This window comes from Podarcis melisellensis (assembly GCF_964234715.1).
Source record: "Podarcis melisellensis genome assembly, chromosome: 8".
Taxonomy (NCBI): domain Eukaryota; kingdom Metazoa; phylum Chordata; class Lepidosauria; order Squamata; family Lacertidae; genus Podarcis; species Podarcis melisellensis.
The window spans coordinates 20,307,258-20,322,144 of NC_138540.1; the positions used below are offsets into that span (position 1 = coordinate 20,307,258).

Here is a 14,887-nt window from a genome sequence, read left to right on the forward strand (position 1 = left end):
TGTGGTTTTCAGCAACTGGTATTCAGAAGGTTTGCTGCCTCCAGCTGTGGTGGCAGAGCAGAGCCATCATGGCCAGAAGAACAGCCTGGTCTTCTGTGAATTTGTCTAACCCTCTTTCAAAGCCATTCAAATTGGTGGCCGTCCCTGCCTCCTGTGGCAATGAGTTCCATAGTTTAACTAAGAGGTCCTTCTTCCTTTTGTCTTGTCTGGAGTCTTCCAATGTTCAGCTTCCTTGGTTGCCACCCAGCTGGACTGGTCTGGCCCAAACAAGGCCATTCTTTTATTCCGGATGAATTAATCTGGATTAGAAACTAAAGTGGGGTTAGTTTAATCACCACACAGACAGAACTGAATACGTTTTTATTTGTTACGGTAGCTGCCTAACATTCAGGTGTTTGTCACTCCCATGGTGCAAGAGCTGGCTGTGTAGAATATCCGCCGAAAAGCAAAATGGAAAATATATCTATTCCACAGGTAAAAAAACAAACAAACCCAACCTCTCAGTGAATTGTCAAAATTCAAGATGCATTTCAGGGGGTTGGACTAGGCGAGGTTTGGGGTGCCTTCCAACTCTTTAATTCTCTGCTTCTCTGTTAACACTGATATTTGGGCTGCATTTAAAAAAAATCAACAGCCCACCCTGCCAGTATAAGATAAAAAAAAGAGAGGCGACAGCCTACTGGAACCTCTAATTCAGGCATAGGCAAACCCAGCGCTTCGGATGTTTTGGGACTACAACTCCCATCATCCCTGACCACTGGTCCTGTTAGCTAGGTATCATGGGAGTTGTAGTCCCAAAACACCTGGAGGGCCGAGTTTGCCTATGCCTGCTCTAATTAATTGCGCTCCTGAACAAAAGCATTTGTTCCCAGAGGGCCGATTGTATATCTCAGGAGACAGAGAGAGGTCTGTAATCATTGGGACACCACAGAAAAGGCCCTGCCCCTTGTCGCTACCAGACTGACCTCCCTTCCTGTATGCCCAACATAGTAGGCAGAGCCAGGGGACGACGACAGGCAGAACCAGAGCCAATGGCTGTCAGAGCCAACTAATTCTGGTTCTGTCCCCATCTTTCTCCCCTGCTGAGTTCTACAAGGGGCAAGTCTGAGAAGAAGGAGGAGGAAGCTGGGAGGTGGTAAGAAAGCAGGCAGGTGGGGGCAGGCTGAGCCTGGTAGGGCAGTGCCCCCTTTTCCCCACTGACACCCTCTTTGGACAGTCCCAGCAGGCTGGTAAAATAAAAAAATATTAACGAATTAATTAAAAAAAATACAGGCTAATATATTTAGTACACTTAGTTGCAAGGATGGTTTAAGAGAACACCCCTAAAATATTTTACTTATCTCTGGGTCTTTCAAATTCCCTATCTGGAACCAAACCTAATATTTCCGAAAGGAACACACAGTAAATTTGCTGCAATCTGTTTTTTTTAAAATAATATTTATTAAGAATTTAAAGATTACAGAATAAAAAGGGGAAAAAAGAGTTAAACAAAACAATACAATACAATACAAAAACAAAAAGACTACATATACATAGCAAAACAAAATAAAAACAATTAAAAACACATCCAATACTTTCAATATCTTATCTTTCGTTTACTTGTTTCAGCGACCTCCTCGCACCTCCCTTTTTTGTATTCCACTTCAATTAACTGTTTCAGCAAATCCTTTCCATCTTCCTCAGTTTTCTGTCCTATAATTTATCTTAACACATTCTGACCTTATTTTTCCCTTTAATCCATTAACAATCTATTTATATTTAATTCTTTATAACATTTCTGCTAAAGCCATATAACTTCATTCCAACATCTTTCTAACATTCATTAAATTTACAATATTTCTGTAGATAATCTTTAAATTTCTTCCAATCTTCTTCCACGACTCTTAATTTGCTGCAATCTGTTTAAGCAATCGTCAAGCAAAACACGCCTTGCAAGAAATTCATAGGCAATCGTTGCTTTGAAGTGTTTTACCCCACAACCAAACATTAAGTCAAAAAAAGGTCGACCACTTCTCCTCAAATGCACACTCCGAAACTCCACATGGTATAACGTGGAATAACTGCCGTGTTTATTACATATAAAGCACCTGAAATAACCAGGTGCTGTACAAAATAAAATAATAAAATACAGACACATGTTTTCAGGACCTGTGGTGTTAAGATAACTTACAAATGCCGACTGAAATGGCAGTAAGAAACTTAAAAGTTGGATATAATCCCCCCCCCCCCGAGCTCACACTGGAAGCAGATAGGAAAACATGGGTCTATGTGCCTGCACAGCCATAGCCAATGCTAGTCCTACTCAGAGTAGACCCATTGAAGTTAATAGAGATGGCAAAGAACATAAGAGCCTTCTGGAACAGGATCCTGTTCTCACAGCAGAGGAAGAATGTAGTCATTTTGCCTGGTAGCCATCAAAGGCCTACTCCTCATTGGATTTCCTCTCTTTCAAAGCCACCACTGGCTCTTGTGGGAGAGAGTTCCACAGTCTATTACACTGTGTACTTCTTTTTGGCTGTCTTGAATCTATTCCTGAGTTCTAGACTAACCTGGCTCCCATGGGTCGACCCCAAGTGTAAGCTACTGATGGTTTTTGAACTATTATTACTAAAGGGATCCTCGCTTAGTCCAACCTGATACAGGTAACTAAACATCCCTATTTCTAATGCCGCCAAGCTCACCTTTCCAATGTGGAAGGAATCCCTTGGGGCTGGTGGAAGGGGTTGTCCTCCAGACATGAATTTGTTTTAAAATAGGGGGATTACTAGATCTACCAATGGGCAAGTCAGTAGAACACTAACAATGCACTGTTATCGCTTTAATGTAACTTAAGGCACTGATGCCAACACAGATCTATAGGGTTGGGGTGAGGAATCATGTTGCTGGGACTCCAACTCCCATCAGCCCCAGCAAGCATGGCCAATGGTCAGGGACGATGGGAGTTGTAGTCCAGCAATATCAGGCATTATCGAACATTGCTTTAAGGCAGTATTTCTCAATTTTATTTTTTTAATGGCCACTTATAGCTAAAATAAAAGATCCCACCACACTCCTTTCAAACCTGGCTCCCCTAATTTGTTCTTTTGAATTTTCAAATGGATTGAAATTTTGTGACTTTTGATTTTTCTTATTTACGGATATTTACTTTTGTTGTTGCTGTTGAAACAAACACACCCAAGATCTTCATATGCCCACCAGGTTGAGAAACATGGCTTTAAAGTATAAATAAAACAAAAAAGGGATGTTAAGTAGGTGGGGGGGGGAGGAAGAATCACCAGGGGTCAAATCCGGGGAGAAAGGGAAGGAAATCTTGAAGTCCATGACTTTTGGCTCAGAGGTTAAAGTTGCAAATTTTCCTTCTTCATCAGGTTAGTTTTGCACAAAGGTTGATTTGCTGTCGGCTTGCTCCTCCTGGATGGGAATTCGGTAAATGCTTCTTCCGTCTGAAAGATGAGGAGGAGGGAATTGCAAAGGTGAAGATGGAGAAGACAGGTAAGCATATGCTTCAACATCTGGGTGATCCAAATTGGGATGCTTGGTTTTTTTGGGTCCTGAGCTCTCGCAGGAACCAGTTGACCAGTGTCAGAGCTCGAGAGCAAAAACCGAACCCCTTTTGTTCTGGTGCACTGGCGCAAGCCAGCTCACTCGTGCCAGAGTGCCAAACCCAAAAAACCGGGACATTCCAGAGTCCAATCAGAAGCCAAGAATGACTTCTGTAATTCCGGGATGTCCAGCTTAAATCAGGGTATGGATAAGGTGTGAGGAACAACCTGTGCACAGAAAGCACATCCTGTTTCTAAAACTAGAGAAGGTCATCTCAGAACATGGACTTTCTGATCCATATCAGAGCCAAAGAACAGGTGGCCATCTATAAATTGTTGGGTTCTGGTTTCCAAAAGCTCCAACCGGGCGACAGGAGTTATAGTCCCACAGTTTCTGAAGGACATCAGGTTTGGGAAGCTTCACCGAAGCCACATTCACTTTAAGTGCTGCGATACCACTTTAAACTGTCATGGCTGCCCCCAAAGAATTATGGGAGTTGTAATTTGGTTAAAGGGGCTGGTTGTTGTTAGGAGACCCGCTATTCCCCTCAAAGAGCTGGAATTCCCAGAGTTCCCTGGGAGAATAGGGGTTGATGGTCAAACTACTCCTGGAATTGCAGCTCTCCGTAGGAGTTTTAAAGGCTAGCTGTGTTTCGGTTTGCATATTGTTTCAGAAAGCACATAGCCAGTGTGGTTTAATAGTTAAGAGTGTCAGGCTAGGACACTCAGCCCCACAGCTCATTGGGTGTGACTTTGGGCCAGTCACTGCCTCTCAGACTACCCTACCTCACAGGGTTGTTGTGAGGGGGGGGTTAAACTATGCATTGCCACCTTGAGCTCCTTGGAGACAAAGGTGTGAAATAAAAAAATTAAGGCTATATATATAATAAATGTTCATAACTGCATATATAAACCACATGTCTGAAACCCCACAGAAAAAGTCCTGAAACCATTTTGTCCCTCCCAAATTGACCTCAAATATTTCTCTGCAAGGTTAAAGGAAAATGGAAAAGCCTCCCCATTGTCTTTTCATTCACAAATCCTGTCTTAAGGGTATGTCTGTGTATGAATAGGGTGAGCCTGTGACCTGGCTCAGGAACTAAGTATTTATCATTACAAAAGACTGGCCAGGCTCCCCAGGGTATCCAGTCAAGTGACCATTAACAGGTAACCTGCCAGACAGGAGATAAACAACGCACTCAGATTTCTGTTGTAGACTGCCTTTTCTGTGATGTAGGTATGATGTATCTGGGAGGGTGATCTTGGGCTACACCCCTTCTGTGATGTATGTATGATTTTCTGGGGGTGGTCTTGAGCACCAGGGAAGGCAATTTAAAATGTCTATATAATGGCAGGCACACCTTTGTTCAGGGTCCTCCTCCTTTCCTGTGTGTGAGGGGAGCACCCTGTTGCAACAGTTCAATAAAGATCAGGCTTACTAGCTGCTTTGCTTCTCAATATTCTCTGGTTGGCCTCTGTTATTTTCTCCAACCAATGGAGAACCTACAAAGGACTCTGTAAGGGCTCTTGTGTTCCACATAAGGGAATAAGGGCAGATTTTTGTTTATTACAAATGCAACACATAAACAAACAAACAAACAAACAAATACTGCTGTTTGATTTTTGTGTCATTCGTTCTCACTCTGGACATACCTTCCTGAAGCATTCTTGACAGCGCCTCAGTCCTTGCCTTGACCTCCACCTTTTTCCTCTTGGATTTCCCCCAAATTAGAAAATAGGCCACCCCTCCCACTGCAAGAAGCAGCACTACAGTGATGGAGATGATCAGTACCAACACTGAAAGACAGAGGAGAGAGGTCAAACATTAAAGCTGTCCAGGGGGAGATTTTAATGGCTCATTGAATCAGCTATTAAGCTAGGAGTTAACTCTCTAAATGCCACCTCGGAGTGGCTCAGAGATGTTCCGAATTTTCCATTAAAAAAGGTGTGGATGATTAGAAAAGGGGAAATAGATTCCAAATTCAGTTTGGAATCATGACTTAAGTCTTGTTGCGGGGGGTTGGCCTAGATGTCCCTTGGTGCCCCTTCCAACTCTTACAACTCTTACCATTCTATGGTTTCAATGGGCACAAAGTGACCCTAAGTACAACCTTATGCTTATCGACTCAGCAGCAAGCCCCATTTAGTTCAATGGGGATTACTGGCTGGTAATCATGGATAGGATTGCTGGTAATCATGGATAAGTAAAGGTAAAGGGACCCCTCACCATTAGGTCCAGTCATGGCCAACTCTGGGGTTGCAGCGCTCATCTCGCTTTACTGGCCGAGGGAGCCGGCATACAGCTTCCGGGTCATGTGGCCAGCCTGACTAAGCTGCTTCTGGCGAACCAGAGCAGCACACGGAAACACCGTTTACCTTCCCACTGGAGCAGTACCTATTTATCTACTTGCACTTTGACGTGCTTTCGAACTGCTAGGTTGGCAGGAGCAGGGACCGAGCAATGGGAGCTCACCCCGTTGTGGGGATTCAAACCGCCGACCTTCTGATTGGCAAGCCCTAGGCTCTGTGGTTTAACCAACAGCGCCACCCGCGTCCTGTTTAATCATGGATACTGAGACACATTAATATGAATGACCCTAAGTTATATCCATTAACTTCAGTGGGTCTGATAACTTCAGGGCAGGTGCTCAATGCCGCTCATGGCTAACTAAGGTTCATTAATTTCAATGGGTCTACTCTAAGTAGGTTAGCATTGGCTATAACCCATAGTCTGGGCCCAACCCTACATGTTTTGGAATTGCTGCATCTATTATGTCATTTTGGGGTAAGTTTTTAAAAATGTATATTTTGCAGAATATGTGTAGATTATCTGCTTTAAGACAAGATTGAGAAAGAATGAAGTACAGGCCAGAGTGAGCCCATGAAAAAATAGAAGCAGGGGGGTGCCAACATTTTTGGTTGGGGAGTACATTTGGACTTTTGAGCAGCTCCTCTGGTCACTTCTCCCTTCACCCAAGAGACAGAAAGTGGGCAAACACACACAAATCCTTTGCAAAAATGAGTTGGGTGATTGGTGGAGCCAGCAGGGCTAACCTGAGCCTTGAAAAGCACATAGAGCTGAAAAAGGAAGTGGGGAAGAGTGTCGCATTTCCAACTTCCTCCTTCAGCTCTGCATCATTTTCAAGGGGGTGGGCTCAGAGTCTTTGTGAGCACCAGGAAAAGACCTTAAGGGCACCATTGCACCTACAGGCACCATGTTGGTGACCCCCCCAATTGAAAGCAACAGAACAAGAGAAATTAGCAGAGGAATCGACATTTCTCCCCCTTACTCCGGCTCTCGGGTCCTAACGCTCCGGATACTCCTGGATCCATCACTTTCACACGAGTGGACGAAACAGCTTGAGAAAATGTGGGGTCCATAGTCAACACACCACGCCCCCGTTCTGAACTAGGCTGACGTGTGACAGTCGTCACTCTTGGATCCACAGAGGAAAGTTGCGAGCAAAAAAGAAGAAGAACATTTCAATATTTTTAGGATAATTCAGGCCCCATCTGTATTGGCATTCTGCCGGTTTTCAAAGACACGCCCATTTGCACAGGTGTTCCCTTGATCCCATGACCCCAAGTCTCCAGTTTAATTTTCTATATTTTGTTTTAATGGGATTTCTCAATTACGTTTTTAAATGCTTATATTTTAATGCCTTCATCGGATTGCCTTGGTACCCGACCTAAGGAGCTAAGCCTTACTACTTTTAACATCTGAGGATGTGTATGTTTAAGACTACAGCAATTGAAACAATTACAACAAGTAAAACATGACATTAGTATTAAAACACAATATTAGAACAGTTTTAAACAACTTAAAATTATAAAAATGACCACAAAATTATTATTGTTATTATTGATATATGTTTAAATTATGGAGGTTTATGTATTAAAATTTGTGCAATGAGCTTTTATACATGTGAAACCTATTTTGCCATTAACAAGTATATGTTTTTTATAAAATAAAATGGTTATAACATTGGGCCAGTCACTGTCTCTCAGCCTAACCTACCTCACCAGGTTGTTGTGAGGGTGAAATGGGGAGAGGAGAATTCCTTATAAGAAAATGTACATAAATGTAATAAATAAATGTAAATCTGAGTATCTAGCTATCTGTCTATCATCTATCTATCTCAGTTCTGCTGACCCTACCAACATCAGCTGCCCTTAAACATTATCTTTGCTGAACAATACTTACTCTGGCCAAGAGTGACATTTCACATCCCCTCTTTTGAGAAACTGCCCACTGGGACAGGGTTTACAGACTGAAATGATAAGAAACAAAACAGTTTTTAAAAAACGAACTAACGGCTTGTCCACACTTAATTTTGCCCTGCACTTTGCAGACACAGAGCCAGACTTTAAAGCTCCAGAGCTTTCACTGCAAAAACCTGCTCTTTAAAGCTGAATCACAACAAACAAGCAGCCCCACTCAGCCCCACTCACCTCACAGAGTGTTTGTTGTGGAGGAGGAAGGGAAAGGAGAATGTTAGCTGCTTTGAGACTCCTTCGGGTAGTGATAAAGCAGGATATCAAATTCAAACTCTTCTTCTTCTTCCCATTCAGCTGTAATGTACAGGTTTTTGTGGGAAAACTGCGCAAGCAAGCAAGCAAGCAAACAAACAAACAAACAAACAAGTGCTTGGCTCATGCTTGCAAAGTGCAAAGGAAAGGTAAATTTGGATAGTCCTGTTAATTCTGATAGTTTAATAACTGACACTGAAATTAGAGTGCCTAAATGTGTATTGGTGAAAAGGTTTAACGTGGGGACTATCCCCCATTATGAAAGTCCAGAAGAGCACTCTAAGCTCTTGCTGAGTTGATTATTAACAAACTAATTGATGTTCTTTGGTAGCTAATGTGTGACTGTTGTTAACCTTAGATCATGCGATGAAGGTATTGGGTTGCAAATATCCATTTTGTGGGGAGTTGCCTTTGTCTTTTGTCTCAAGGCTCTGTGAAGTAAGAACATGTGAAAGACCCTCTCTGACTGAGAGAGAGAAAACAGCTCCAGGCTAGAAATGGATGCTGTGGGAAGAGACAGACCTCTGCTTCTAGGTCTGTTGAAATTATTTCATATTTTGTAAGATGCTGAGCATGTCACAAGACATTTTTTATGTACATTTGATGTTTTAATTCTGTTACGGAGAAAGTTATGCCAGTAAAACTTTGAATCATATATTTATGGGTCTGGAGAATGATTTCTCCCGAAAGGAGTCAGTTCTTATGTATCCAGTCGCTTCAAACTGTGCGATATTAATATCTGCAATAAATCCCTAAGAAATAAGGCAATACTGGAGCAGGCTGGATTCGTGCTGGGCAATGTCACTTTCTACTTTGGCTAGGAACAGTCAAGCAGTGGCTTCCACTAGCAATATATTTAGACAGGTCACCACTGGCCTTGGACTTCAGAAAACTCAGTACTCACTCTTTTCACCAAAATTTCCACTGGCTGGAAAATGGCCTGGGAGGCATGTGCAGACTGTGTTGGAGGTTGTTTTACATGACTCCTTCTCCTGGAGTCCCTTGTCTGCAGAAGAAAAAAGAAGAAAAAATGAAGATGGGACCAGATGTGCTAGCTGAAAAGAAGGTGGCTCTCCGCTCCTGTAGGCGATAAACCACTGGCCTGATCTGGTGGAAAGCAGATTTGGGGGGGGGGGGAGAGATGCCATAGATCAGTGGTAGCAGAAAAGAGGTCCCAGGGATCAGGATTTGGCTGAGAGCCTATGCTCAGAGCAGAGAGAGCGTAAGGCACTTGCAGAGAAGGTCCCATTAGGAGTCTGGAGGGCTGATTCTGAATCTCCATTCCAGTCCCAGAAGATGTAGTGGGAATTATAGTATATGCTGGGACAGATAGACTACATGTGATGAGAGGTGCACACGAGTGTGCAAGAGGATATTGTTTGGAGAACCTCCTTACTCAGAGTGTCTTAAGGACATGTGGAGAATGTTTTTGCAGGAAGGACTCGGCCTTGAGATGGTCTGACAGAAAGTAGGCACCATTTTCTTCCCGCCGAATCAGGCGTCCAGCTCTGATAATGCAGGCATGCTTTGCCTCTGAGAACTTAACCTAATTTCTATGCACTTGTAATGCTAAGGCCAGGGAATGCCTCTATAAAAGCCTGCGTAATTTTTTTTGGGGGGGGTTCCCGGTGTCTAGGGATGCAGGTGGCACTGTGGGTTAAACCACAGAGCCTAGGACTTGCTGATCAGAAGGTCGGCGGTTCGAATCCCCATGATGGGGTGAGCTACTGTTGCATGGTCCCTGCTCCTGCCAACCTAGCAGTTCAAAAGCGTGTGAAAGTGCAAGTAGATAAATAGGTACCACTCCGGCAGGAAGGTAAACGGCGTTTCCGTGCGCTGCTCTGGTTCGCCAGAAGCGGCTTAGTCATGCTGGCCACATGACCCGGAAGCTGTACGCAGGCTCCCTCGGCCAATAAAGCGAGATGAGCGCCGCAACCCCAGAGTTGGCCACGACTGGACCTAATGGCCAGGGGTCCCCTTTACCTCCCCAGTGTCTGCTGTTATTATGTCCAAGTAAAGCTGCCTCAAACATCATAATGGTGTGTTTGTTGAAGATATCCACTACTCTTTGAAAGAAAACCCACCAGTCTAAATAATAATATGCTGTATTCCACCCCAATCTCTGAGCCGGGCAATATCCCAGGATTCCTGTTTGCCTTTGGAATGAGGCACAGCGGAGACTGCGGTGTCTTTATGATATATGGTTTATTTACAAGCTGAGCCTGCAGTGGAAGGGTTCACAGCATTAACACCCCAAAAGGGTCTTGTTTCTTCCAAAGCCACAGCCTTGGATTCAAACAGAAATCAGACATTGCTCTCAGACATTTCTCTGACTCCCTCTCCAGTTTGCTGCTTTATTTCTAAGTCATGCCACTGCCCCTTTCAACTCCAAACTCTGCCCTTGAGGGAGGGATTTGCCATCTCACACCAAGCTTCACCAGAAGGCTAACCTGGCTATTCCAAGAATTAGACACCTTGATTAAATTCTATTGCTTGCTGGGATTAGTGGGGTCTAGCACCTACACTGAGATCCAGCACCGAGGGCCTTCTGGCGGTTCCTTCATTGTGAGAAGTAAGGTTACAGGGAACCAGACAGGGGGCCTTCTTGGTAGTGGTGCCCACCCTGTGGAATGCCCTCCCTTCAAATGTGAATGAAATAAGTAGCTATCCTATCTTTAAAAGACATCTGGAGGCAGCCCTGTTCAGGAAGTTTTTAATATTTAACGCTGTATTGTTTTTAATACTTGATTGAGAGCCGCCCAGAGTGGCTGGGGAAACTTAGCCAGATGGGCGGGGTATAAATTATTATTATTATTATTATTATTATTATTATTATTATTATTATCTTGGCACCCCAAACTCATACATTAATATTCATAACAATCATAATCTGAAGTTCAGTCTGGCTTGGTGTCTGCCTTACTGTCTCTTCTGGGGAAACAGATCTTTCAATTTCATTTCCTCCCATTCCCAGTCATGCTTATTTCCTCGCGTATTCTGAGGCACAATTGTGTGTGTGTGTGGTTGTGAACAGGACCTCACCTTTGGAGCAGGTTGTGCAACGCTTGCACCTCGATTCAGTGTAGCCCTCATTGTAGTAGCCGTGGTCGCATGGCTCACAGGTTGAGTCGGTAGACACCGTGCAACGTTTCGCCAACTCTTTTCCTAAACAGAAAAAAGGGGTGCTGAGAAAAAGGGGCGAAGGACAGGGACACACAATGGTGAAACAATCCCCAAACATTTCAAATGTAGCTGGATATTTAGGATTCTTGTATTTTCACCCAAACAGTCTGGAACAACATGGAATCACAAAAAGTGATTCCATTGTTACGGCTAAAATCTGGGTGCGGGGCTACACTGCCACCCAGCTCGTCGGACTAAGTGTCCGCGGGTCCCTGCGGAAGAAAATGAGCTCAGCCGGACAGGAGCAAAATGCGGAGATCCAAGGTTTATTGCGCAACAGGTTCAAGATGAGATTGAACAGCGAGAAAGGGGTGACATGAACTATTGAAACTCCCTCCATGTCCCAGAATACAGTGCAAAATACATCCCAGTTACATCATGAATACATTAAGGAAAGGTTGGGTTACACAGATTACATCATGAATACATTAAGGAGAGGTTGGGTTACACCGGATTAACATATGGAGGAGGGAGGGGGGAATATGCAGAGCTGGAGATATGTGCAGATAAGCGCTTCCTGTGTGCTGGTGATGGGAAGACAATGGTCCATGTATGCATAGTCTGTCACCTGGCATTGCCCGGAGGAAAGGTTTGGCAGAGTGATTTGACAGGATTAGGGTCTTGACACCTTACTTGAGGGATTATGGAAAACAGGGGAGGGGTGATGGAGTCCTAGAGAAATTGAGCAAATTGGCACGTTGATTTTCTATGGATTTTATAGATTTTAGTCCCTTTCGACATTGACAATTGGGAATAAATGGATATATTGTAGCGAAGAAGGTGAAGAAGACATGCCCCCCCCTTCCGTAACACCATGAATTCACCTCAAAAGCCAGGGTGAAAAGGTGTGTCTTCAGCATTCAGTGGAAGCTGTGTGGTGAAGACAACAGGCGCACCTCCATGAGGAGGGTGTTACACAACTGAGGAGCCACCACAGAGAAGGCCCTCTCCTAGGCTGCTACCCTCACTAAGGATGGAGGAACTACCAAGAGGGTCCCCCTCAGACCAACTCAGAAACCCAGAGGGTCTGCAGGGAAGGAAATGGTCTTTCAGTTATTCAGGGCCTGGGCCACGGAGGGCTTTAAACACCAATGTGAGCACCTTGAATTGGGCCCAGAAATGAAATGGCAGCCACTAAAGCTGTTCTAAAACAGGGGTTATCTAAACAGAAAGCTAACCAGAAATCTGGCTGCTGAATTTTGGACCAATCAAAGTTTCTCAGTCTTCTTCCACTGCAGCCCCACAAAGAGTGCATTGCAATAAATAAATGAGTAACAAAATCCCGTTCCATTATAGGGTCTTCCCTCCCGTTCCCTGCAATCCAGATATTCACTATTTTTGGATTTAAGCACATGCTGGCAAATCAAGGTTGCATAGTTGGCGCTCTTATGCACCAAACCTTTTTTCTGCAAACCCCCCCCCCCCACACACACACACTCCGATAAAAGGTTCAGAGGTTTTGCCATGAGGAAACTGATGGGGAAACACATGGAAGGCATGGGGTGAAGATCTGCTTGACGTAATATCTAATCACCCCACAAACAACTCAGAAGGAATTGCTCAGTAAATACCTGGCATTGTCTAATCCAGGGCTTCCCCAGCTCTCACTGCTCCGTCCCACCCATGGAAAAATGGCTACAGGTCTTGCTGGACCACTCCCTTCTCCTTCTGCACCAATTGCAGTGCACTGTGCTAGACGCTGTATCGTTTCTCATTATATTTTTGCTGCATCAAATACATCTCTCAGACGTTGAATCTGATTGTATTGCAACTTGAATTCCAATAGACTTCAGACCGTAATGTAAGAAGAGAAATGAAAGAAGCAATAACAGCACAGTTAAAAAATCAATGGGGATACAGTGGTACCTCGGGTTAAGTACTGAATTCGTTCCGGAGGTCCGTTCTTAACCTGAAACTGTTCTTAACCTGAAGCACCACTTTAGCTAATGGAGCCTCTTGCTGCTGCCGCACTACTGGAGCACAATTTCTGTTCTCATCCTGAAGCAAAGTTCTTAACCTGAAGCACTATTTCTGGGTTAGTGGAGTCTGTAACCTGAAGCATATGTAACCTGAGGTACCACTGTATTTTACGCGACGGGTGTATCACCTCTTCCTTCAACCGCAAATCCACAGATGCAGTGCAAATCCCCTGAGTGAGGCATGGGTGGCCAGAGGACCAGAGTTTGGAAACCTCCGGTTTAATCTTCCCACAAACAAATCAGGATGGGTGCTCAATAAACAAGTCTGAAAGCAACCTTCCCCTCTCTCTCTCTCTCTCTCTCTCTCTCTCTCTCTCTCTCTCTCACACACACACACACACACACACACACACACACACACACACCAAGCTGGCTGGAGGCTGATGAATGTTGCAGCCCAACATCTGGGGAGTCACAGATTACCTGCCCCTGTTGTGTTTCGGAGTCCTTTTTGCTAACTAACATTCTAGTCCGTATGGCTCCCCCAAATGCCAGACATCCCTGGATGATGTTGGACCACCCAACCCATCTTCCCCATCTGTTGGCCCAAACAGGTTGGGGGTTGATGCGAGAGAGTTGGGGTCCAACAGCATCCACCTGACACCCTACCTTCAGCGTTAAGTTACCTGCTGGACATTTCCTGCAGCACTTCGAGTTCCAAAGCGGGTATTCGTTCTCGGCACACTTTAAGCCCCCCACAGTTTGCATGGGCAAAATGAAGATCAAGAGCAGAGCGAGTCCCAGGCTGTAGTTCATGGCCAGTTTCAGCGTGGCTGTGCCAGTTGCTGTCTTCATCGAAGCAGAGCAGGAAGAGAAAGGCATGCAGACTCTGGAGGCTGACTGGCAAATTTCAGCCTTGAACCAGAGGGAAGTTCCCAGCAGAAGACCTTTGTTGGTGGGTTTTTCTTTCTGAATGGAGACCAAAATCCATTTCCTCTTTCTGAGTCAGCTCACACGCGTTCCGTTTATATGAGTAAATTGTAGCGATCAGCATTTATTCTCTCTTACTACTAAATTACTGTAGTTTGTTTTCAACCAGCGGTGCCTGGTGTGCATTGCGTCTGGTCGGGAGCCCAACAGTAGGGGGAGCCAGAGCCAAGGGCATGTGAAAAGGATCTAGGGGTCTTGTTGTTGTTGTTTACTCGGCCAATAAAGCGAGATGAGCGCCACAACCCCAGAGTCGGACAAGACTGGACCTGATGGTCAGGGGTCCCTTTACCTTTAATGTCCAACTCTTCATGACCCCATGGACCAGAGCACGCCAGGCACTCCTGTCTTCCACTGCCTCCCGCAGTTTGGTCAAACTCATGCTGGTAGCTTCAAGAACACTATCCAACCATCTCATCCTCTGTCGTCCCCTTCTCCTTGTGCCCTCCATCTTTCCCAACATCAGGGTCTTTCCCAGGGAGTCTTCTCTTCTCATGAGGTGGCCAAAATACTGGAGCCTCAGCTTCACGATCTGTCCTTCCAGTGAGCACTCAGGGCTGATTTCCTTAAGAATGGAGAGGTTTGATCTTCTTGCAGTCCATGGGACTCTCAAGAGTCTCCTCCAGTACCATAATTCAAAAGCATCAATTCTTTGACGATCAGCCTACTTTATGGTCCAGCTCTCACTTCCATACATCACTACTGGGAAAACCATAGCTTTACGGA

At 44.6% G+C, this 14,887-nt stretch overlaps 1 protein-coding gene across 1 annotated transcript; it reads right to left on the reverse strand.

Annotated features, from left to right (window-relative positions):
- Positions 1-1,897: 1,897 nt before the first annotated feature.
- Positions 1,898-14,127, reverse strand: TNFRSF4 (TNF receptor superfamily member 4). Its single transcript, XM_081922913.1, has 7 exons — positions 13,861-14,127; positions 11,115-11,237; positions 8,977-9,078; positions 7,747-7,813; positions 6,833-6,978; positions 5,196-5,339; positions 1,898-3,443 (listed from the first exon to the last, which is right to left on the reverse strand). The coding sequence occupies exons 1-7, from the start codon at positions 14,054-14,056 to the stop codon at positions 3,370-3,372; spliced, it is 852 nt and encodes a 283-aa protein (XP_081779039.1). The 5' UTR covers positions 14,057-14,127; the 3' UTR covers positions 1,898-3,369.
- Between the last annotated feature and the right edge of the window lie 760 nt (positions 14,128-14,887).